This window comes from Plutella xylostella, chromosome 4 (assembly GCF_932276165.1).
Source record: "Plutella xylostella chromosome 4, ilPluXylo3.1, whole genome shotgun sequence".
Lineage (NCBI taxonomy): Eukaryota > Metazoa > Arthropoda > Insecta > Lepidoptera > Plutellidae > Plutella > Plutella xylostella.
Window position 1 is genome coordinate 8,059,673 of NC_063984.1, and position 23,796 is coordinate 8,083,468.

Sequence of the window (23,796 nt, forward strand, 5' to 3'; positions counted from 1 at the left end):
GAAAATTGGTCAAGCTAAGTGAATCGAACACTTGTCTACGAACAAAATAAGAAAAACAATGAAAATTTTATAAGAGAATAGATTTTTTATTATAAACAACAGGCATTGCATACAGTATTCGCTTCATAGAATATAAATAATAGCATAGAAATACAAATAAAAAATCCAAAATAAATAGCTGTTTCAGTCTTACATTGTGACTGGAATGAATAAGTACTAATTGGCAATTAATTTGACTTTGTCGCTGTATATGGAGAATGTGAAAATTAATAAGGAATCCCAATCCACAATCTGCCTTACAGAATTATTATAATGTAAATCCTGTCATAATTATACAGGGTGGTGTTGCAAAAAGGGCATGCTGAACATGTAGGTTTCGGCTTAGCATAGCATTTTTGCAACACCCTGTATTGTGAGAACGTTATGTAAATCAAGATTTAATCTCGGGATGCTAAAAAAACCCAATCTATAAGCTGCCTCGTTACAAATGATTCATTGAAAATTTTCTATGCGTTTGAATTACCTAGTTAAAAGCACCGCACCTTCACTAAATTCGATTTGATATCTAAAAAAATACATATACAGATACTCTTTTCTGTTAGAAATATTGGGAAGGATAATTATTTTGTTTTTAAACATTTGAACATTATTCAGTATTTTTTTGTTTTTTTCGCGAAGACTTTGTTAAAATGTTTTTAGGATACTAAACACACACCTCTTTATATCACATTTTAAACTTTTTCTTTATTAAATAGGTATACCTTTAAACCGAATTCGTGATCTATTGCCGAGTATTGCTTGTGATACAAACTATATTATGTAACATTAGTTACAGGTACAAAAGTAATATAAAATAATCAATCCCTGTCACCTAATTAAAAATAACAAACATGAATATTAACAACTTTTTTTATAATTAAGTAGGTATATTTTGTTATTTTTTTGTATCAACATGTTTTATAGACAACTACGGATAGCAATGCTAGAAAGATAAAAATATGTTTCCTTAAAAGATGCATTTGTGTTCAAGTTAATACAAATATAATTATTCGAATATGCGTTAAGTACATGCTTATGTATAACTAACTGATAAGTAAATAATATTGCGATTTAAATCAATGACACATTAACTGATAAATTTATTAAATTTAAATATTTTAGCCTTTATTGCATAAATTGCATTAAAACAAGGTAAATACTATAACAAGTCTCAAGGTAAAGGTTTGAATGTACAAATGCTATTTCATTATTTGTTGTATTGTTATTTTGCAAAGAGTCAGCTGCATAAATTGGTACCTACACACTTTTGTAACTACCATGTCAAAACCAAACATAGGAAATAACAAAGAAGTAATCAATAGTTTCAAAAATTATTATATGACAAGGTACAGAAGTATTTACCTGTTAATTGCGCTGACTGCACCCTTGAATAGTGAATACGTAACTTATAACGATAGTTTTGTTATGCTTAGTAATATCGGATAATATTATTATGCCTTTTCTTTTCTGTAAGTACCTACCTAGTTATCAATGTAGAAACAAAAATATTTTTCACTCAGAGATGTTTATGATAAATAGGTACATAAATGAGGTTAATATATGTTTTGAATTGAAGTAAATTATAATTGAATTTGTAGGTATCACATTCATTATTAGATCTAGAGTATTATGCGAATGTACGACAGCCACATTATTATTAAAACAGTATATTTTAAAGTAGTAGGTAGATGCTATGCAAGAACACAATTAGTTTTATTACTATAAATGAACTACAACAATACGTCCCAAGGATCCCTCTATAGAAGTACCTAGTATGTTACGAGAAATTAGAAGTACCTAGTAAGATACGAGAAATTGATGAAAATTACTAAACTGAGGCAATTCATACTTATATTAAATATTAACATACAAATACCTACTAATAAGTATAGTATCTCCTAAAAATGTCTAACACATAACTTACTCCGATGGTAGTAAATATATGGGGTTGTCAGTGAGAGACAGTGAGTTATATGAAACATACCTACCTTTTTCATTTGGAATTCATTTGTTAACATCCTACTTTATTACAACGAAACGTAGCAATATAGCGCGCAAACATGTCGTCTATTCGTTAATAAACACTCAAATCCAAAGACTTGCAGCATTTATTCAAATGTGCCATTGAGTAACAAGTGACTAACTCAAAACAAAAAATGTCTACGACATATTTACCCACTTCAATATTTAATTTAAGTATATAATTATAGTTTTACATTACTCAGATCACAGTCGTATTTGTCCGTTGTTTATCTTTTCGTATTCCTGTGGGCCGAGCGGCAGATATCTGTTGAGTTTTGCGTCTAGATAGTACAGCTTGTCTTTGACAATGTTGGGATCGAAGCCTTCTTTCTGTAGGTCCGTTTTCTTCATCTTGAATGTGCCTGTTGAAGATACGTTACATAAAATAAAGTAACTGTAGGTATCATATCGTTAATTAATAATTCAAATAGTATTAGTAAAAAATGTCATGCAGGAAATATGAATGAATGATTGATGGTTTACCTTAAATATTATAGGCAGGTGGAAAATGTCTTGTGTTTGTAGCTTTTCAATGTTAGTTTGTACAGTGTTGTGTTAGTGTTCAGTAACAGCATAGTGATTGTTAGTGTTCTTTCATTTTCAGTAGGAGCGTTCTTGAGTTGACAACTTCTAAACAATATATTTCATGTTTGCTGCTTTTAATTTACGACTAATGCATTCGCCAATAGGTTAATTTCTTTTGCAGCCGTCATATTCATCAATATTTAAATAAAATCATTCATCGGATTGACTGTCTGAAAATCAAAGCACAACCAGAGGATACTTGATACTGAAAGTATCCGCCTGAAACTTGCATGGATTGTTCTTTGTATGACGCAGGTACCAATTAGGAAACGTTTTTAAAATACCCCTAAAGGGTTTGAAAAGGAGGGCAATTTTTGTATGGGATAGCTATTATTATGAACATTATTTATCAAAATTTATGGAAAATGTGTTTTGTATTAAGTACCTAGTTATATTGAAATTATTAATAGCTTATGACTATCGGCTAAAGTTCAAAACAATGTGATCCTATTATTCCCCAAGACCGCAAAAACATAACATTTAGTACATACCAGTCATGTCCAGTTTAGGCATGACCCTCAGGAAGATGGGTCTGGCGTACGCTGGCAGGTCCTTGGCCAGGTCAGAGGCGAGTTTGTCCAGGTCTAGACTGTTGTCTTCGTCCACTATCCCGCACATGCCTGCTCGACCCTCCGTGTTCGGCACCTGAGGATGGAAGGAATGGTTAAGAAAGATGCTTGGGGAGTTTCTTTCTGAGGCTCGTATACTTAGGTTATGAGTAGATGGAATTTGTTATGTTGGTATTGGATTATACATGAATAACAGCTGGATCTTGACGTTAAGTTTAGAAAATCCTATAGACAAATCGATTCGTTTCAGAAACCATTGACAGACACGCTTCTGACGTGCGCGGGCTCGCTGGACGCCATCGATAGAGAATTGTAGGCTGAAGAGGTATGGACCCCTAGTATGGGTCCTCTGTAAAGTCCAGCGGCCAAACGTCCGTTTACAGACTAATCTAGATTCTACACGACACTGACCAGCTATACGCTGCAGCGGCTGCTCCATGGATCCCTGATCGTCTGACTGAAGGTATAGTGCCTGTAGTTTATGACCTATTTGTCGGGAGCTACAGGTCACTATAATTATATCAAGCAGATTAGAAAACGTGTTCATTATGACTACACTGACCAGCACGCCATAGACGGCGGCGTCGCGGTGCGCGGCCTGGCGGGACACGGCCGCCTCCACCTCCGTGGTGCTCACGTTCTCGCCGCGCCACCGGAACGTGTCTCCGGTGCGGTCCTTGAAGTATAAGTAGCCGAACTCGTCGGACACTATGATGTCGCCTGTGGAGATGTGGGGGGGTTAGTTGGTGGGGTGAGGCGCAGGTGGAATGAGTGTCTTAACCATGATGAGCTCCGAATCCTCTTTTATCATTTTATTGGTCATGTTACGTGGTGGGTGTGTCTAAATCGCTACGCCATTGTCTCTGACGCGCTCCGATTTCTTATTTATAATTTAGTGGTTTAGATGTAAAAGATGTTAAAGATATATCACCATCAGTTATTACCTCATCAGTTATTTGTGTACTTAGCTATGTAGCTAGCATAGCTAGGTACACAAAAACTAGGAGCATTTGGAAGACGCATGCGCAGTGTACAATACAGTTCCGACTACTCCCGACTGACGCACCATTAGCCGTGTTCATTTTGGTACAGGCGTCCTAAGGCAATGCAATAAGCTATTAAGCTTATTTTTACTCGACTCGTCGGCTAAGCGTTCTAACCAAAAGGAGTGCTTATGTTTAAACGTATGTAAATATATATTCACCTGAAATAAAAGCGGAGTCTCCATGCTTGAACACGTCGCGCACGAGTTTCTTCTCCGAGGCGGCCTTGTCCACGTAGCCAAGGAAGGCCCGCGCCGGGTTGTTGGGCGAGATCTTGCCGATGAACACGCCGGGTTCTTCTGCTTCCGCTAGCTGTGGGTGACGGGGGTTTTAGTTAGTGTTTGTGTGTTTTGAAAGAATTAAATATCACGTTGCAACTGTGTCTTTGCCATTGATTTTTAAAAATATTTTTAATAAATAAATAAATATGTGTGGACATCTCACACACGGCCATCCGACCCCAAGCTAGGCAGAACCTGTGTTATGGGTGTCGGACAGCTGATATATCTACACAAATACATAGATAGATAGATACTAAATATAAATATCAACACCCAAGACCCGAGTACAAATATCTGTCTTTTTAAACAAATATCTGCCCCAGCCGGGAATCGAACCCGGGACGTTCGGCATAGCAGTCAGGGCCACTAACCACTACGCCATTCGGTCGTCTTTCGATTATTAATGTTATCAACTTCCTCAGCTAGCTTTACGGATGGTCAAATAAATATGATAAAGTGAACTTATACATAAACAATTAACTGGAACTTATAATACAAACGAACCTTTTTTCTTTATTTTTGGCCCTTCATCTTCAATCAGCCCTAGGACCATGAGCACATATTTTTAGGGTTTTATAGCGAATCAGGTCCTTTAATCCCTCGATTTTATCAAAAATTTGACGATATTACTTGAGCTTACTTGATAGAGTGAACTTACTTAGCAAACTGAACTTACTTGGCAAACTGCTGAACTTACTTGATATTTTGAACTTAGCTAACTGAATTTACCTGACACAGTCCTTGTGAGTCGCTCACCGGCTCGCCCTGCTGGTCCACCTTGATGATGGCGATGGGGTACACCTGCGGGATGATGCGGGACACGAAGCCTTCATGAACTTACCTGACACACTGAACTTACTTGCCATCACGAACTTACCTGACACAGTCCTTGTGAGTCGCGCACCGGCTCGCCCTGCTGGTCCACCTTGATGATGGCGATGGGGTACACCTGCGGGATGATGCGGGACACGAAGCCTTCATGAACTTACCTGACACACTGAACTTACTTGCCTTCATGAACTTACCTGACACAGTCCTTGTGAGTCGCGCACCGGCTCGCCCTGCTGGTCCACCTTGATGATGGCGATGGGGTACACCTGCGGGATGATGCGGGACACGAAGCCTTCATGAACTTACCCTACACACTGAACTTACTTGCCTTCACGAACTTACCTGACACAGTCCTTGTGAGTCGCGCACCGGCTCGCCCTGCTGGTCCACCTTGATGATGGCGATGGGGTACACCTGCGGGATGATGCGGGACACGAAGCCGATGGCGCCCGGCTTGCCGTCGATGTTCACTGGGGGTTGTAGAGAACGGGGTATAAGGATTGGGTTTAGATGTGAAGTGTGAATAGTTCGACTTTATCGTTTATGAAATCAGAGTGCAGTCAGCGTCAAGAATAGCTATACACTTTTGTACCTTTTCAAACTCACAAACTGCCGATTCAATCATTCAAACATTTTGTTTCGTAGATATTTTGACAAGGTACAGATTTCAGTCCTGCTACCGACCGCCTAGGGTGCTGTTCATATTTTCATACAAAATTACTCGATGAATTTTACTTCACGTTCGCGATGAAAATTTATGCTACGGGCTCTGAAGTTAAAAGAACGTAATAATTAACGGACTAAAATGTTATCTGTTGTTAAAATGAAAACTGATTGAAATGTTATGAATGGATGTGGATAAATACCGATGTTAGCATTTCCTTCTGTGGCTCCGTAGAACTCAGCAACGTGTTGAATGTTGAATCTCTTCACGAATTCGTTCCAGATCTGTTGAAAAGACACAAAGAAAACAATAAATACCACAAACGTAAAACAAGTATTTGTGCTGTCAATTACCTTATGGGTTCGTCAAAGTCCTGATACCTGTTTAAATCTTTTTTTGTGATAGTACACTTTTTTTCATTGGTTAGTATGCTAATTATGTAGCCTGTAGGTTTTTGTTGTTTTAAAAGTAAACGACGGAAGAATGCAAAGCGTATTCATTTACTTTGAAATAGCCTACTTTGGCTTGGCTGTACATTTGCCTATGTATTTGGCTATTTGCTATTTGGCTGTACCATGGCTGATAAAATAGGTCTTTTTACATTTTACAATTAATCTTAGGATTAGCCAGTCAGAACATTTACATTATTTCCAAGTTTACACTTCATTTGCCTACCCAGACATAGATGTGAAAGTGTAAATAATAATTTTTCTTTGTGCCTAACTACAGTATAAATAATCTTTATTAAACGACACATTCTCGATAAATACCGATGTTTCGCTTCCACTATACGCTATTAATTACCCATTACTGAACATGTTTATTACTTATTGTATAATATCTGTTATTATTAGCCCGAGTGCGAGATAAGTAAGTGCTACTGAACTTTGATCATAGTAAATAAATCATTGAAATGTTATAGAAGATTTTTCCTGTTAGAGGTCGACCCCTGATCTTAAACTCGGTTAGACATATAGACATATTTGATGTTGTTGTATTTATAAATTAATATGTATACTTATATATAAAAATGCTGGCTTTTCATAGTATTACTAGGTACAGAATATTCTAGGTTAGATCTAGATACAGGTGTCCTCAAATGAAAACCGGATTCCGGACCAATTAATAAAAGAGAAATTCAATAAGTATCGTATTTCTTTTTCCAGCTATTTTCACTAACAAAACATAATATTATGTGTTCCGTAGCGACATCTGAAATCCATATTATGAGATAGCATCTCCCTTATAGTCACGCCAGCTTGCAGTTTTTCAAATTTTCGCGCCTAAATTCCAAGCTTCTCATTGGTCTAGCACTCGGGCGGCGTCACTTCTAGCCGTCAAGTTGGTGAATTTTCCGCCATTATTGCGTCCAACCTAAAGTCGTACGCATTGCAGTTTTTTCAAAATCTTGTTTTAACTGAAATATTAGCAAATTTCCAACAAGATTTTGTTCGCGTCTCGCGTGTTGTGTGAAAATACCAAAATTAAGATGGATGCAGTGTCAGATGAGTGCAATTCGACCGCGGAAGTGTTTTCCGCAAGTCAAAATGACGGGCCCGACGCGTGCCTTTCCGAAGATGAGTGTGTGGTGTACATGCTGCGGTCCCCCGTAGCAGGCGCGCCAGAGGAACACAACACGCAAGTGCAGGAGGCGGGCGGCCCGGCGCCGCGCCCGGCCGGCGCGGCCGCCGCCCCCGCCACGCCCACGCGGCTACTGCCGCCGCCCTCTCGCTCTCGTAAGAGACGTCGAGATACGTCGAGTTCCCGAAGCCATGGTTCTCGGAGTGGCAGCAGCAGGAGCAGGGCCAGCAGCTCATCAGAGTGCGCGCGCCGCAGCCGCAAGGATCGCCGCGGCACGCGCCGCGCGTCCCACCGTCGCGCGCGCTCGCGCTCGCGCCCGCGCCACCGCCGCCGCCGGGGCACAACCCGCTCCCGTGTCCGCTCATCGAGTTCTTCTGGGCTCGATACAAGGTTTGAAGTTCTGTCGCAGCAGCTGGTAAGTCAATTATCTGACTTAGTGAGTGCAAATAAGGAAAACCAACTAAAGCCACAAGAATTTTTACTTCCACCACAATCAAATGACGAGGTGTGTAATTTATCAATTTCCATAAAAGAACCGTTAGTTCCGGCGGCGCCATCTCATAGAGTGGCTAAGCTTGTGGAACATCAACACTTTAACAAAAGTGACTGGAAGTCTGTGCGATATGCTGACACCCAAAAGAAATATTTAGCGTGTCCCGCGTTCGTAGACTTAAAAGTTAACGAAGAAGTAGCTAGCCTGGCCGACGAGTCGAGTTCCTTTATTAACTGGCCTCGTATGGAGCGTAGTATTGCAGCATTATCGAATGCATTTTTAACTCAAAATGAAATAGTTAATTCTTCACTGCAAAATGTTATTGACTGGGCGTCAAAGGTCAATGAACCGATAACAGCTTCTGCCTTGTATACGAAAATGAAAGAAATTTTTGATAAGGATTCTAAGTATAAACAGGATATATTACAGATTATTTGCGGAAAGCGGAACGAATGTATTGCGGCACGTAGGGGGGCACTTTTGAAACTTATTGGCGATAAATATATCAGTCAGGGCGTAGACAATATTCCACCGTCATCTGAATATTTATTTAATCCAGTAATGCTGGCAGAGTACATCAATAAAATAGGCGGTATTGACAAGTTAAAGCCTGCTACCGTGAAATATAACACTGAACCACAACCTTCGACTTCAAGGTCAGGGTTGTCGGTCTTTACACCGCCGACAAGACAACCCGCGCGCAGTGCTAGGCCGTTACAGTCGGTACATCCCGTGCCCCCGGCACACTCTGCTCATCCGTCTTATAAGCCAATGCCCTTTCGTGGTTTTCAAGCAGGAGGGGGAGACAAAAAGTTCGATAACAAAAACAAGTCCCATTACAATAAATTCAAAAAATCTTATAAAAAATGACTTATCGCCATTTGTCGCTGCATTCAATACTACCTTTACGTTTGGGAATCACTCATGGCGCCACCTGTAGTACTAAAACTAATAAAATCAGCTCGAATCCCAGTTTTTACGAAACCACCACTGAATATACCGTCAGCAGAAAACATAATAAGTTTCCATACTCAGATGTCGCAAAGAATGACTGCTCAGATAAACCAAATGTTTGCAACAATCACCAATTGGATAGCGGAAACCCTCAGGACTCAAGGATTTCTCATAATTGTGTATCCCGCCGATTAATGCCTTGTCAGTCAGTCCAAAGAGAGAGATCCTCTTAGAATACACCAGAGCAACCATAGATCTTCTACAAAGCTTGGGATGGATCATCAACTTTCAAAAGTCCATAATGACTCCATCAAAAAGCCTGGAATTCTTGAGTGTGGGTTGGGACACACACGCAAACTGCAAGTCCCTCCCACCGTCAAAGACAGACAGTATTCATCAGTCAATTACTCGTCTGTTGGCATGTGGCAGTTGGATCCTAAAGCAGGCACAACGCCTCTTAGGGAAACTCAACTTTGCAGCCTTCATCACCCACCGGGGAAGGCTGCATTGCCGTTTTATGCAAAGACACTGTCAAAAAGACTCAATCTATGCCACCAGACAGAGTTATTGATTCCAGAAGAGGTTTCAACAGAACTAAAGTGGTGGCTACAGAATCTGCACATCCCGTCCTTGATCCACGAACCACATCGAGTGATGTATTACCTGGCAACAGATGCCTCAGACCAGGCACAGGGAACCCAAATAGACGATTCCAAAGTCATCGGCCAGTTGGAGAGTTTTCAGATGTCATGGCATTGCAATTTGTAGGAAATGTTCGATGATATAGGTGCCATAAGAAGGAAATACAAGGCACTCAGACATACAACAGTATTACTGCAGAGCGACAACTGGACAGTTATGGCCTACATCAAGAAAGAAGGAGGGACCAGGTCGTTGACCCTACATTGTCTAGCCAAGACACTACTGGACCTCATCGACGAGCTCGACATTATGCTGATACCACAGTACCTTCCAGGCCGTTACAACGCAAACTGCTTGTCACGCGGGCGACCAACTCCAGAGTGGCATTTACTCAGCCCAGCAGCAGAAAGGATCTTCAGCCTTTGGGGCATACCTCAAATTGGTTCTTGTTCATAAATCTGTAATTTCTAGTATGTGAATTCAGTTCTCGGGAAAAAATATCACAGAATCCGGTGTTTAAACATGTTTTAAAAGCTATTTCAGTAGCAAAACCTGTGCCCATGAAAGCACCCATCTGGGATGCACGGGTGCTCATAGAATATCTACAACATTCTTCTCCACCAGTAGATAACTAGAAAATGCTCTTAGCATTAAGCCCACCTTTTGTACATGTATTTTTATATTTGTGCAATAAAGAATTAAATAAATAAATAAATAAATAACTTGTTTGAAGTAACTAAGAGAACAGCTGTTTTACTCCTATTATACTCGGGGCGCAGGGTACATTATTTAACTTTGCTGCATTGTGACAATGAACATTTAATTGACAATGGTAATAGTATAGTCCTAATTCAATTGGTTCAAAAACAGATACCAACTCATTTTAACAGTCAGGTTGGAAGCTGTTATCGGGGGCAGATCATAATATTGATGTAATTTTCTGGTTTAGACGTTTATTAGAATTGTCTAGTATTAAGAGAGAGGGGAAACAGCTCACTGAATTGTTTTTAACATGTAGAGAAGTTAAACCAGCTTCGGCTACTATTATTGGTGGATGGATTAGATCTGATGTGGCTTTAAGGATTCCGGTATAAGTGCTTCACCAGGAAGTACATGGTAAGCTGTTTCTTCCTTAAACTGGATAGAACAATATCATGTAAATGACATTATTTCTAGAGCCAATTGGCAATCTGAGATAACTTTTTGTAAGTTTTATCAAAGAGAATTGCTACCAGTTGATAAACCTAATGAGGGCAAACGTTCCTTGTCATTATATTTTGAATCTGTGTAATACTCTATTGTTAGTATTCTATTCTTGTTCTTGTTACATTGTGATTGAGATAAGAATATTTTGTGTGATACTAATTATATTTTTAGAAAATTGATTTTTGTTAACAGAATTATTATGTGATATTACATGCCTAAATAGGTACATAATTATTCTAAGTTTGTTGTGATTAGGTCCTATAGGTTCATGGCCAATTTATTTCCAATAAATTTGTATTATTATATAATATGGTTTCCTCCATTTCATTGGTATTTCCATATTTAGTACCTAGATTCCCATCACAACTTTATATCTGATGATCAAAGTACCTAGGTACCTACTTCACATTATTGCGTCATCTCTAGCCGCCAGGTGATAACAGACATTTCTCATAATATGGATTTCAGATGTCGCTACGGAACACATAATATTGGAGTTTTACCTACCATTAAAACTCTTATTATGTTTCCAGCGACATCTGAAATCCAGCAAGCGCTACCTGGCGCTGCATTATTATTATTATTCGGGAATATAATGGCGGAAAATTCACCAACTTGACGGCTAGAAGTGACGCCGCCCGAGTGCTAGACCAATGAGAAGCTTGGAATTTAGGCGCGAAAATTTGAAAAACTGCAAGCTGGCGTGACTATAAGGGAGATGCTATCTCATAATATGGATTTCAGATGTCGCTGGAAACATAATAAGAGTTTTAATGGTAGGTAAAACTCCAATATTATTATCAGCCTTCCATCAACAATCCAAAGCAGCTTTTATTTTTATTTTATTTTTATTTTATTTATTAGCGAAACAAACAGCATTATTTTAAAAATAAACTATCACTAAAGAAATTACAACTAAAATGCCAATTACATGTTTCGACTGTACACCAAAATATAATAGCTTAAATATTTTAAATAACTTATCTACATTAAGCTTTGCTTATTATCTGTCAAATCTAACATATAACTTGTATAAATCTGACAGATGTTTGAAGAATAAGCAATGCTGCTAATGGTCGTTGAATGCTAATTATGTCAATGGGGCGGTACGGTAGAATAACCATCTACAACATCCTACATATATGTATCTCGCCTGCGCTCGGGAACAATAAACAACAGAGAAGTGCAACTGACCTGTGGCCTCATCCCGTTTCCGTAGACGACTCGCACCGAGTGCTGCGTGTCGGCGGGCGAGGGCGGCGTGGCCAGCACGTACCGACACATCTCACCTATGTAGTGTGCCACCTGGAATGGTAGAGAAAAAGTTGAATGGAAACTGACAGTTCTGATAGACATATGTTAGAAGGGTATGTCTTTTTTGCTAGTTAGTAACCATGTTCATAGATAAATGTTCGTAGATATAGATAATTAAAATATTATGCATATGGCGGCAGTTACATAAGTGGGAGTAGGAAGGAGTATTGACAGCCTGGGATTAGAGTGAGATAGTATGAGTCCGTCCGCCATTTTCATAATATTTAATGGACAACATTTCATTTTCTTTACCCTATATTTTTATTAGCTATTCGGAAAGATTATAGAAAATTAGTGGACCCGTATTTTTTTATTTTGTATATACATTAATTTTTGCATGTTATTTTTAACTTTAAAGTTTATTATTTTAAAACCGGAAGTGAAGTCACATATAAGGCTTAATTTTTATTTTTGTCTATTGCCTGAGTCTCGAAAAAAAGCATAAATGACACTGACAAGTGACATTTAAACTTTGTTTACATGCCAACCAACAAATGGGTCGTTTTCAAATGACATTGATATTTCTGATGATGGAAAGTAGGTACTTATCATGTAAAAAAATAAGCAGAAGCATTGCTTCAGCTGTGTAGGCGGTGGCATGCTCTGGGACATATTATATAGAGGTCATCTGTTAATAATAAATAAATAAATAGTCAGAAAGTGTCAGAACAGAATTAATGAAAATGACCCAAATAAACAACAACGTCACGCTAAAACGTCAAATTCAATCAAAAATGAAAGTGACAGTTACTTTGTTTTTAAATCTATAGGCTTTGATCAACAAAATGCATCGCACCTGATGCATGACGTCATCAGCACTTTTTTACTATTTTATGATTTTCTCGAAAATGATACATCCAAAAAATACAAAAACATTTTTTTTGTGTCCTTTAGAGCTAAATCTCGAAATGGTTTTCGATTTATAGCAGCTTTAGTTTTTTGAAATGTTGTCCATTATCTGCGATCGTTACAGGTTCCGTATTTTGTATTAATCACCATATTCATAGATATAGTAGGTTAATTCCTAGATAATGCAGATAAGAATTGAAATACTGATGACTAATAGTTTTTGTGACATCGATCGTTTATTGTATGCAAAGCAGTTTTTCTCCCGTCACACAAAATTTCAAAGTTTACTGGTTAGTTACTATAATTGCATTTTGCGAAAGAACTCAGTAAGTAGGATAAGTATACAATAATACAACAGGTGAAGCAATGGATAATGACACTTTAAAAGGTAAAGCAGGTACCTACTAATTTGTAGGTCGTTCAAAGTTCAATGCCAGTGTATAAATACGTTTAACTCATTACTGGGAACGTTTTGGTATGACCGATGCTTAAAATTCACGTTCCGTAATTAATTACAGGACCGAATTTTGAAAAGTAATCACGAGATCATTATTATTACTATGTATTAAGGCTATTAATTACTATGTAAAAATCATGAGACAAAATCATAATAAAAAAAGTTTAGATACGATTCCAAAAAGTATAATTATGTAGAAGCGTACTATAATCTAGTTAAAAGTTAATTTCATTTTTACTAAGTACATTTTAAAAATAATTAATTTTAATTTTTCGACTGCCGGCGATTGTTAGCACTCCTAAGATTAGTCTATTGGGTATGCGATTAGCAGAAGTGGCAATTTGAACTATCAATTATAATGATTGCCTATCTGAGCCAATCCATCTTGCGTGTAGATCCAGCTATTATCATTCACTAGGTAATCTAGATTAGCGATTGTATCCTAGCCACTGTGAGCAGCAAGCGGATGTCCGACTATAATGGATGGTGCTGGTAATAGAATACGGATGCAGATCATGACCACATGATCATGAGTTGTCACAGACCAACTTGTCGGTCAAATAAGTGAAGGTCAATTTACATCAAACAAAGAGCTAGATCTAGAACACTAACAAGATCAAGATCATTTCTATATAAAAAAAAATAGGTAGACGTATGCAAAAAATAACCCAACGTGTTACAAAGACTCAAGGTTCTATTTCTAACATTGAAAGAATGCTTTAGGTCTAGCTATATCTTTACATATAGTCCTAATAATCCCACTTCAAAGTTTGGAAAACTACAGCGCTAAAAAGCAACTAAGTGTCGGTTTTTGTGGAACTTTTTGCTAACATTATGTGACAATGACGCACACACACACTGGTTGGTGGTATGGATTAGACGATATCATTAAACATATTTAAAAATAAATTAGGGTTGTAGGACTCTAAAAACGTAAGTAATGAAAATAGTGTATCCAACTATAATATTATAGTAAGTCGTGCCCAAAAGACGGCATTTGGGGGACTTTAATCAGGGCCAAAAAGGTCACCTTTGACATCACAAAATTTACATCCATTACTTTAGCTGATTTAAGGTTATCAACCTAAGGTAAGGTAAGGTGAGTACAAAACATCATCGTATGTGTACTTCGTATTTTTTTTGCAAAATTTGGGTTATATTACATTTCACGGGGAAAGACATCTGATACAAACAAAAACTACCATTATTCGGATGTAATAAGGGTTCTGTCAGATGTCTTTCCCCGTGAAATAAGGTATAGTACACATCTTTATTATAGTACTAGTACTTTACTATACAGCCTAGCAGTTCCTTATAAATTAGCTTCAGCCCAGAGCAATATTATAACGGTTATAAATTTTATGAATAAGTATATTCGTTACAAACATACAAACCTACTCTCATACATTAAAATCTTTCCTCTCCCAACATTATTACCACTAACCCATAGACATCCATTCCACTTACCGTAGCCTTATACTTGATGCAATCGGGGAAGTACTGAGAAGCCGAGAACTTGGGTTTCAGCGCGACAGTACACCCGAATATGAAGGCCTGCCCGACGCTGATGATTCCGCCAGCCGTGTGGTACAGAGGCAGCGGGCAGTAGACAACGTCTGACGAGTTGAGCCCGCCAAGGTAGTGGATGCCGGATGCCATGAATACCATCCTGGGGAGGGTTGTTGGGTTAGGTATGGGAGTGATAAGTAGGTTAGGTGTGCCTTTCCACCACAGGTGGGCTAATATGCAGCTTTGCAGCGCTGATGTAAAAGAACTTGGTTCCCAACAGCGCTTTGCTATGTGGACCAATTAATATAATATGGTGGATATAACAGAAAAGTAGCATAGCACATCACCGGTGGATAAGCAACCTAAAGCTCCACCGTCCGAAGCCTGGTCGCGTGTTCACTAAAAGCTCGCACAATGAGTTCAGCAGGGCATATTGTTTTGAAATTGCATCAGCACGGATTTACTTTTGGTGGCTGGATGAGGAAGACCTACGGCGCTCCCTGGGAGAAGTCTATGTCCAAAAGTGTGCGTGATACAATGAACCAGTAACCAGTAGCAAAATCGCGTTTGTAAATAAACAGTGTTTTTAAGTGGCTCTTATCATTGTGAAACTGCTTAGCGTTAATACGTAGTTCGTAGCTTCAGCTGTTATTGCTAATATCCGGTCATTACCTTTAATGCATCTAGTTGCTAGCGCGGTAAGTGCTAGATGATAATAACATGCATACTCCTTACGGTAGCTTCTAACATTGTTGTGTAAAATCTGTAGGGATGTTTATTTTTTTATGATATTAGTGTTTCTAGCGGTAACAGAACTTTCACTTTATACCTAATCTGCAGCCATCATGATTTTATGTCTTTTATCTTTATTACATGTTATTAAGGCATCTGGTTTTCCAGTTTTTGTAAGTAAATTCTTTATTTTGCTACTGTAAGCATCTTCATTAACAAAGAAAGTACATAAAAAAAGCTATGAAAAGGTTTCACTTCAGCACAAAAATTTGTAATTAACCAGAATAAACCATTAATCTTACATTTAAAGTACCTGTACACGTCATTATAATATAGGTACTTACTCATTAATTTAATCATTTTAAGCTGCCGGATTTTGTGCACAGGTTGATTATGAAACCGCAGAGATATACGTAGCTATCTATAGATAGTTATTAGCTAATATTAATCATATCATTACACGATCTTTTGACCCATTTATTTCGTTAACAACAAGAACTATCCTATCCATAATGTAATACGGAACTAAAAATAAGTCGATAGCAATAAAAAAATCAACTAAAACACAACTTACCTAGAGCTAGATATGACAGCAGCTTTGGGCAAACCAGTGGTTCCCGAAGTGTAAATGTACATCAGTTTCCCGTGGAACCCCTCACCGTCGGCGAGGGTCCAGGGAGCTGGCGCAGTCTTCTCCAGGAGACTGGTGAAGTCCTCGACCTGGTCTCCCACTCCTCCACCCGCCTTGGAGCCAGGGTTCAGCGGACGGTGGCTGAACTTGAATAGCTTTACTGAAGGACTTAGATCTTTTGCTATATCTTGGATTGCTGGAACAAAATACATACTTTACAAAAGTATTCATAGCTTCTACCCGTAATGAAGGTTACCGTATTAAAGAACTTGGCAGAAGCCAATTGTACACTTTCATCTAAGACCCAGAAATAAATATCCGTCACGGTCGGGAATCGAACCCGGAACCTCGGAAAACCAGACAATTAAACCACAGCGCCGTCTAATCGGCCCGATTCTTTATTTATCTCTCAGTTCATGTAACTGTAACGACAACATTCATAGATAACGTAAAGATAGTAAAATGTTGTTTTTGTTAACGTGTGAAAAAAGATAAAGAATTAACAAGACGCGTCTCGAGCTAAACAGAATAGACTTTATGTTCTTCCATTCTTATCCATGAAGCGTAAGCGTAATATTTATGTTTTACTATTTGTTTACTATTCAACTACTCATAAAAGTCGCATGGTATTGTTAACTCAATCAGGTACTATACTAGAGTCAAATTCAGTTAAACATAACACACAAGCCATAAGTGTTACAATCAACAAGAACCCACGGCGCCTAACGAAACCTAATCTACCTGACCCTATAAAACAAGGTACAGAGTTCAGACAACAATCAAAAGAGGCGCGCATTAGGTACTTACCTGACTGAAACTCGTCGGAATAAATGACGACATCGCATTTAGCCACGTTGATCGAGTGGATTAGCGCGCTGCCCCTCTGATTGGTGTTAATCAGCGGCGTCACGTGACCGAGCCGAGCGTTGCCCAACCACAGCGCGGGGAGCTGGGGCGAGTTGTTGACTAGGAGGCCCACGACTGAACCCTTCTTGTAGCCTTGCGCCTTCAGCACGGCCGTGACGCGCAAGCTGAAGTCTTCCACCTGGAATTGAATACTTGGTCAGTCGAGATCACTAACTAACGGGATAACTATTATTTGAATAACATACTGTGTACCTAGATGTTTGGTCTATGTTGTTTTTAATTGGGTGAAAAGTAGCCTATAGTCTAGTTCAGTGTTTTTCAACCTGTGGGTCGCGACCCCCTGGGGGGTCGCGAAGCTTCTGTAGGGGGGTCGCCAAACGACGAAAAAACTGAGTATACTTGAGTAAAATAACAAGAAAGATTGATATTTATTTATTATGTAAGGCCGTTACTATAAAATTACTCTTAATTCAAATTTTCTTACTTTAACAAAAGGATAATTAATCATAAACATTGAAATGTGTTATAAACAAAAAACCTAAGACGCGCGTTAATGTGATGGTTTTTAATTTATTAATATATCCTATCGCGGATCTGTTTTAGTACAATATAGACCACATCCACACAGTAAGTCAGATTATACAGAAGACCAAAGAGTATAATCAGCCTCTCTGTCTAGCCTTTGTGGACTATGAAAAAGCCTTCGACTCCATCAAGATGGGCAGTTTTGGAATCGTTGCAGAGATGCCAAATCGACTGGCGCTATATCGAGGTGTCTGTGCGATGCCGTTACCATGACTGTCCAAGTACAGGACCACAAGACCTATCCAAATGCAACAAGGAGTGAGACAGGGGATGTGATATCTTTGAAACTGTTCACCAATGCATTGGAAGATGTCTTTAAGACGTTTAACTTGTACAGACATGGCATATGTATAAATGGCGAGTACATTTATCATACCTCCGCTTCGCGGAAGACATCGTTATTATGGCAGAATCTCTGCAGGAACTCAGCTAAATGCTAAGTGGCCTAAATGCTCCTTCCCGACGTGTAGGCCTCGGTATGAACTTGGACAAGACGAAAGTCATATAGGTACAAAGCTCATATCAAACCGAAGCCGGTCATCGTTGGTGAGGCAACAATCGAAGTTGTGTAAGAATATGTCTACCTCGGGCAGACTATTCGGCTAGGCAGAAGCAACTTCGACAAGGAGGCTGCAAGGCGCATCCATCAGGGTTGGGCTGCATTCGGAAAAAATCGTCACATATTCTCCTCGGCTATTCCTCAGAGCCTGAAGACAAAAGTCTTCAACCAGTGCGTCCTGCCAGTGATGACGTATGGTGCAGAGACGTGGACACTGACGGTAGGACTGGTCCACCGATTTAAAGTAGCTCAGGATGCTATGGAGAGAGCTATGCTTGGGGTTTCTCTGAAGGATCATATCAGAAAAGAGGTTATCCGTCAGAGGACTAAGGTTACCGACATAGCTGACAAAATATGCAAGCTGAAGTGGCAGTGGGCTGGTCATATCTTCCGAAGAAACGATGACCATGACCGTTGGGGTAGACGAGTTCTCGAGTGGAGACCACGAACAGGAAAACGCAGCATGGGAGGCCTTCCTGTCTGGTTCAAAGACGACAACCACAAATATTTTTTTTATCGTAAAACCAGGTTGTCGAATTGGCTTTTACATTTTCATTTACCCTTAAAGACTTTTATTCAAGATATTTAAATGCTCAAATAAGTTAGAAAGAAAAGATAATTTAAAAATAAATTCCAGGTCCCAATGCTATTAGTCCTAGGAATGTAATTAAATCGGATAAGTAGGTATGTACTTCGAATCCTAATCATGGATACCATAAATACGTAATAAATTGGTATTAGATAAAAACCAAAAGGGTCAAGGGGGTCGCGAAATATTTTTTTATACCAGGGGGGTCGCATCATGAAAAAGGTTGAAAAACACTGGTCTAGTTTCATATTATGCTGAGTTGGAATATAATATTGTAGGTACATTTGTCACACAATTAATTTGTAAAAGAAAAATTGCTTCAGGATATTTTTACTGTGACGAGTTTACTTTGTGACAAATTTACAACTCGTTTATTTGAAAGATACCTTTATAATATCTTAATTTCGCGTCTAACTTTTTTTACTACAAGCACTTACTTTAGTACCTAAGCATAATATGTTAATGATAATTAGCATGTTAAATGTACTGGTAGCATAAGTTGCATAACTTGAGTGTGCCTCATGATGTAATACAATAGGCCGTAAACATGTGACGAAATAATGTCTAGTGTACACATGACAATAGATTTTTAAAATAATATGATTTTTACCTTAAAAGGTGTCACCATAGGAATTCTGGGATATACACTAGACTAGAGTGTCAACTTCCTATTTGTATGCCAAATTTCATAAAAAAACTACACTTTTTCTTATAGTAATGAAATGTTAACAATGAAATGTGATTAATAGGCAATAACTATCCTTTCTTTTTACACATATCATGATTTTTGCAATAAAGATAAGATCACAATATTATGAATCTGTTATCAAGTTATCACTTATCATAACTGTATTTACGAGTTCATTGAACTTCATCATCATCTCAACCCTCATTTCAAAAACAATAAGGATACAATTTAAATCATCACTAAAAAAAATATTTGTACGCTAATACATTGCACCAAAAAAAATAATTAAAACCGAATTAATTAAACAAACTCCAAAATCGAAATCCCAAAGAAAAACATTTACGTTCCAAAATAAAAAAAACACGCGTCCAAATAATTGCAAGTTTACAATAGATAATCTTTTTCGTCACCAAAACGGATAAATCATCACCAAATCATGTTTCCTATAATATTGTAGAAATGTTGGCACTATTTACATAACCTAAAAATTATATGAACATCATTAAAATTTATTTCAAACCTAATAAGGTATGTTGCCGTTCCCGTCCCGTCCCCAAGGTGTACCTTTGTCCAAGGTGCCCGTCCCTGTCCCCGTCCCCGTCCTTATCTAAATTCGCATCCCTATCCCCACCCTCATTTGAAGATATAAAGATATACGAGTAATTATAGTAGGTACCTACTAACTATTTAATTCTTAAAGTATTTTAACAAGTAACTTTGGTTTAGGGTACCATATTTTTTTTTGGCTTAGCAGGGTTAATAAAATGATACTCATTAAATAAAATATTGGTTACATTTACTTAGCGACAATATAGCTTATCTGGTTTGAAATAAATTTAAATGGTGTTGATATAGTTTTATGGTATACCAGTGTTTTTCAACCTGTGGGTCGCGACCCCCTGGGGGGTCGCGAAGCTTCTGTAGGGGGGTCGCCAAAAGGGTAAAAAACTAGTACTTTAGTAAAAAATCAATAAACCCAATTAGTATTAATTTATTAAGTAATCTTACTTTAAAAATACTTTTACTTAAAATTTTCTTAAATGCGAAGATAGAGCTTGTTTTTTATTAATTAAATTATGCTATCGTGGATCTCTTTTAGTACAGTAGACCACATCCACACGGTAAGGCAGATTGTACAGAAGACCAAAGATTATAATCAGCCTCTGTATCTAGCCTTTGTGGACTATGAAAACTTCAACTCCATCAAGAAATGGGCAATTTTGAAAGCGTTGCAGAGATTTCAAATCGACTGGCGCTATATCGAGGTGTTGAGGAGTCTGTACAATGCCGCTACTATAACTGTCCAAGTACAGGGCCACAAGACAAGACCTACCCAACTGCAAAGAGGAGTGCGACAGGGGGATGTGATATCTCCGAAACTGTTCACCAATGCATTCGAAGATGTCTTTAAGACGTTGGACTGGAAAGGCCATGGCATAATTATGTATAAGTGGCGACAGCTGGATGCTAACTAGGTTGGGCTGCATTCGGGAAACTTCGTCACATATTACAAAAAAAGATTTCAACCAGTGCGTCCTACGATCCATCGATTTCATCCAGTGATGACGTATGGTGCTGAGACGTGGACACTGACGGTAGGACTAGTCCACCGATTTAGAGTCGCGCAGCGTGCTATGGAGAGAGCTATGCTTGGGGTTTTTCTGGTAAATCATATCAGAAATGAGGTTTTCATCCGTCAGAGGATTAAGATTACCGACATAGCTGTCGAAATATGCAAGCTGAAGTAGTAGTGTGCTTGTCATATCTGCCGAAGAACCGATAACCGTTGGGGTAAACGAGTTCTCGAGGAGAGACCACGAATAGGTAAACATAGCGTGGAAGGCCTTCCTGCCTGGTTCAAAGACGACGACCACAAGTATTTTTTTTTTGTTAAGCCTGGCGTTTTATCTTTTTCATTTTAATTTCACCCTTAAAAAAAATATTCAAGATATTGAAATGCTCATAAAAGTCAGAAAGAAAAAGCTAATTTCAATAGAAATTCCGGGTCGCAATGGCATTAGTCATACGTATGTACCGTATGGCCACACGTATCCGACGTATGTTATTGTAAAATATATTTTTAAATCCGATAAGTAGGTATGTACTTTTGAGTCGTGATCATGGAGACCATAAATACGTCATAAGGAATACATACTGTAACATACATACATACATGATAAAAAACCGAAAGGGCCAAGGGGGTCGCGAAATATTTTTTCATACCAGGGGGGTCGCATCATGAAAAAGGTTGAAAAACACTGTGGTATACAGTAAAAAATTAATTGGTTCATTTCTGCAATATTATAGAACACATGATTTGGTGACGATTTATCCGTTTTGGCAGAGATTTAGAATTTATTGGAGGCAGAATTGAATATTTTTTGGTGGAGGTTTAAATATAAGCCAAACAATAATAACATAAATAATTCTTCAAGTGCATTTGATTTGATATAAATATTTCCTTGCTTTATTGTAAGCCTCGCTCCATTGAACCACAAAGTAGTAAAATTTAAAATTAAAAAAATCAACATATTCAATATGAAGCCAGATGAAGTCATGAGGTCAGTAATTAACTCCATTGTTCTTTATTTAATTATTATTGATGTAGCCTACAAGCATCACATTTCCAAGTAAACCATTTATTTGTAACATTCCTAGTTTTATCAGTTTTTCTACCTGTTCTTATTCTTACACTTTTTATCAAGTAGCAAGCATTATCTCACTCCATTTACAATGTTTAGTTTGAATATGAGAAAAGTTATTATGGAAGACAGATTAAAATAATATACACAACCTTGATATGCAAAAAAATCAGAACATGCAAAAAACTGGCTCTTGGCAGATTATCAAGGTAAAGTGTGATCTTGAGATTAAACTTAGTTTAAATGAATGACTTATATATTTACTATACCATTAGATTTACAAACGTCACAAAATATGCAAGGTAAATAATAAATCTTTCTTTCTTTCTAATAAATAAGGCTTTGTGGTAGATCTGTGCAGTAAAGCATATATATTATTATTATCTCACCTGTTTAAATGTCCAAACTTCATCGTGGAACAGGAAGCAGGGTTTGTCTGGATGTCTCTTCACAGTATCGTGAAATATGTCCGGCATCGTCCAGTTCTTCTTTGTGAGTTGCCGAGTCAGCCATAGTATCTTTATGTAGCAACCAACAGCCCTGCAAAGTAAAATTACTGTGATGAAAAATGGGTTCCCTATCCCTGATAAAAATACATTTAAGGTATTTTGTACCTCTAGTTGTTTAATATTATGTAAATGCTGAATGTGAAATTAAACTTGAGTGATTAAATGAGGTCACAGAAATTGTGTGAAATGTTAACTTTTTAAACTAGTTTTATTTTCTCATAATAAGCTTAATGAATTGACATTTTAAAATTGGCAAAAGTACGAAACACAGGGTATTCTTGGCAAGTAATTAAAATACACCGTCTAAGGCTAAACTACGTAAATTCAAATCAGATGTAGCAAACAAGTACATCACTAATATCTCCACACAATAACACTCTGATTTCTCACCTTATATCTCTGGGTGCAGTTTTGGCAGCCACATAAACCCATCTCGGATGGAATATGATCCCGTAGAGTAAGAGAAGGGTTAGCGAGACGAGGAAAGTGTTGAATATTCCGAAGTAGAGCGAAGTGGCCAAGTAGGCCGCGGCGACCGAAGCTGCCGCTAGCAACATCGCGACTGTCTTGCGCCACGAGTAGCGGCTCACTGCCGACCGCCTCCGGATCACGGTCAGTGCCACTGCCAACTCCGGCCGAGCCTTTGTCCGGAAAACCTGTACACAAAGCGGCTTCGAAGCACCACTTCAAATGTATTGAACCGATCGCTATTTTGTGTTGAAAAGCGGAGCCCTCAGCTCAATTCAATCCAGTCGAATGACAAGCAGAAATCTCTAATATCAAGCTACAAGTTCTGTTAAATCTTTAACAGTATTTGGCTTTAAATTTTACTGTTTCCCGTTATGTTCCAAGTTTTTCTAAAAACAAGAACCAGAACCACGTCGATTTTGTTGCCTGACAGTTGATTTGACATCATTGCCATATGACAGTTGACAATGGACATTTACATGACATT

At 38.2% G+C, this 23,796-nt stretch overlaps 2 protein-coding genes across 2 annotated transcripts in view; both read right to left on the bottom strand.

Annotated features, from left to right (window-relative positions):
- Nucleotides 1-7,373, bottom strand: part of LOC105388918 (long-chain fatty acid transport protein 4) — a 23,943-nt gene extending 16,570 nt beyond the window's left edge. The window contains exons 1-2 of the mRNA XM_048627188.1: nt 7,363-7,373; nt 7,311-7,317 (exon numbers count right to left, since the gene is read on the bottom strand). The gene's annotated coding sequence lies outside the window, so the exon portion shown is untranslated. The remainder of the gene's footprint in view (nt 1-7,310; nt 7,318-7,362) is intronic.
- Nucleotides 1,858-23,726, bottom strand: LOC105388919 (long-chain fatty acid transport protein 4). The gene is made up of 12 exons (XM_048627195.1): nt 23,232-23,726; nt 22,722-22,872; nt 17,210-17,447; nt 16,346-16,598; nt 14,998-15,199; nt 12,105-12,215; nt 6,237-6,318; nt 5,713-5,840; nt 4,420-4,570; nt 3,778-3,935; nt 3,138-3,291; nt 1,858-2,423 (listed from the first exon to the last, which is right to left on the bottom strand). Exons 1-12 carry the CDS (start codon nt 23,396-23,398, stop codon nt 2,266-2,268), a joined length of 1,953 nt encoding a protein of 650 aa, XP_048483152.1. The 5' UTR covers nt 23,399-23,726; the 3' UTR covers nt 1,858-2,265.
- Nucleotides 23,727-23,796: the final 70 nt, after the last annotated feature.

What these genes read in the sequence shown, in the direction of transcription:
- LOC105388919 (XM_048627195.1), bottom strand. Translation starts at nt 23,398, where the DNA reads ATGTTGCTAGCGGCAGCTTCGGTCGCCGCGGCCTACTTGGCCACTTCG. An exon ending in GCTGTCATATCTAGCTCTAG is followed by an intron (nt 15,200 to 16,345) that starts GTAAGTTGTGTT and finishes AACCCTCCCCAG; the next exon opens with GATGGTATTCATGGCATCCG. An exon ending in GCCTAAACTGGACATGACTG is followed by an intron (nt 2,424 to 3,137) that starts GTATGTACTAAA and finishes TATCTTCAACAG; the next exon opens with GCACATTCAAGATGAAGAAA.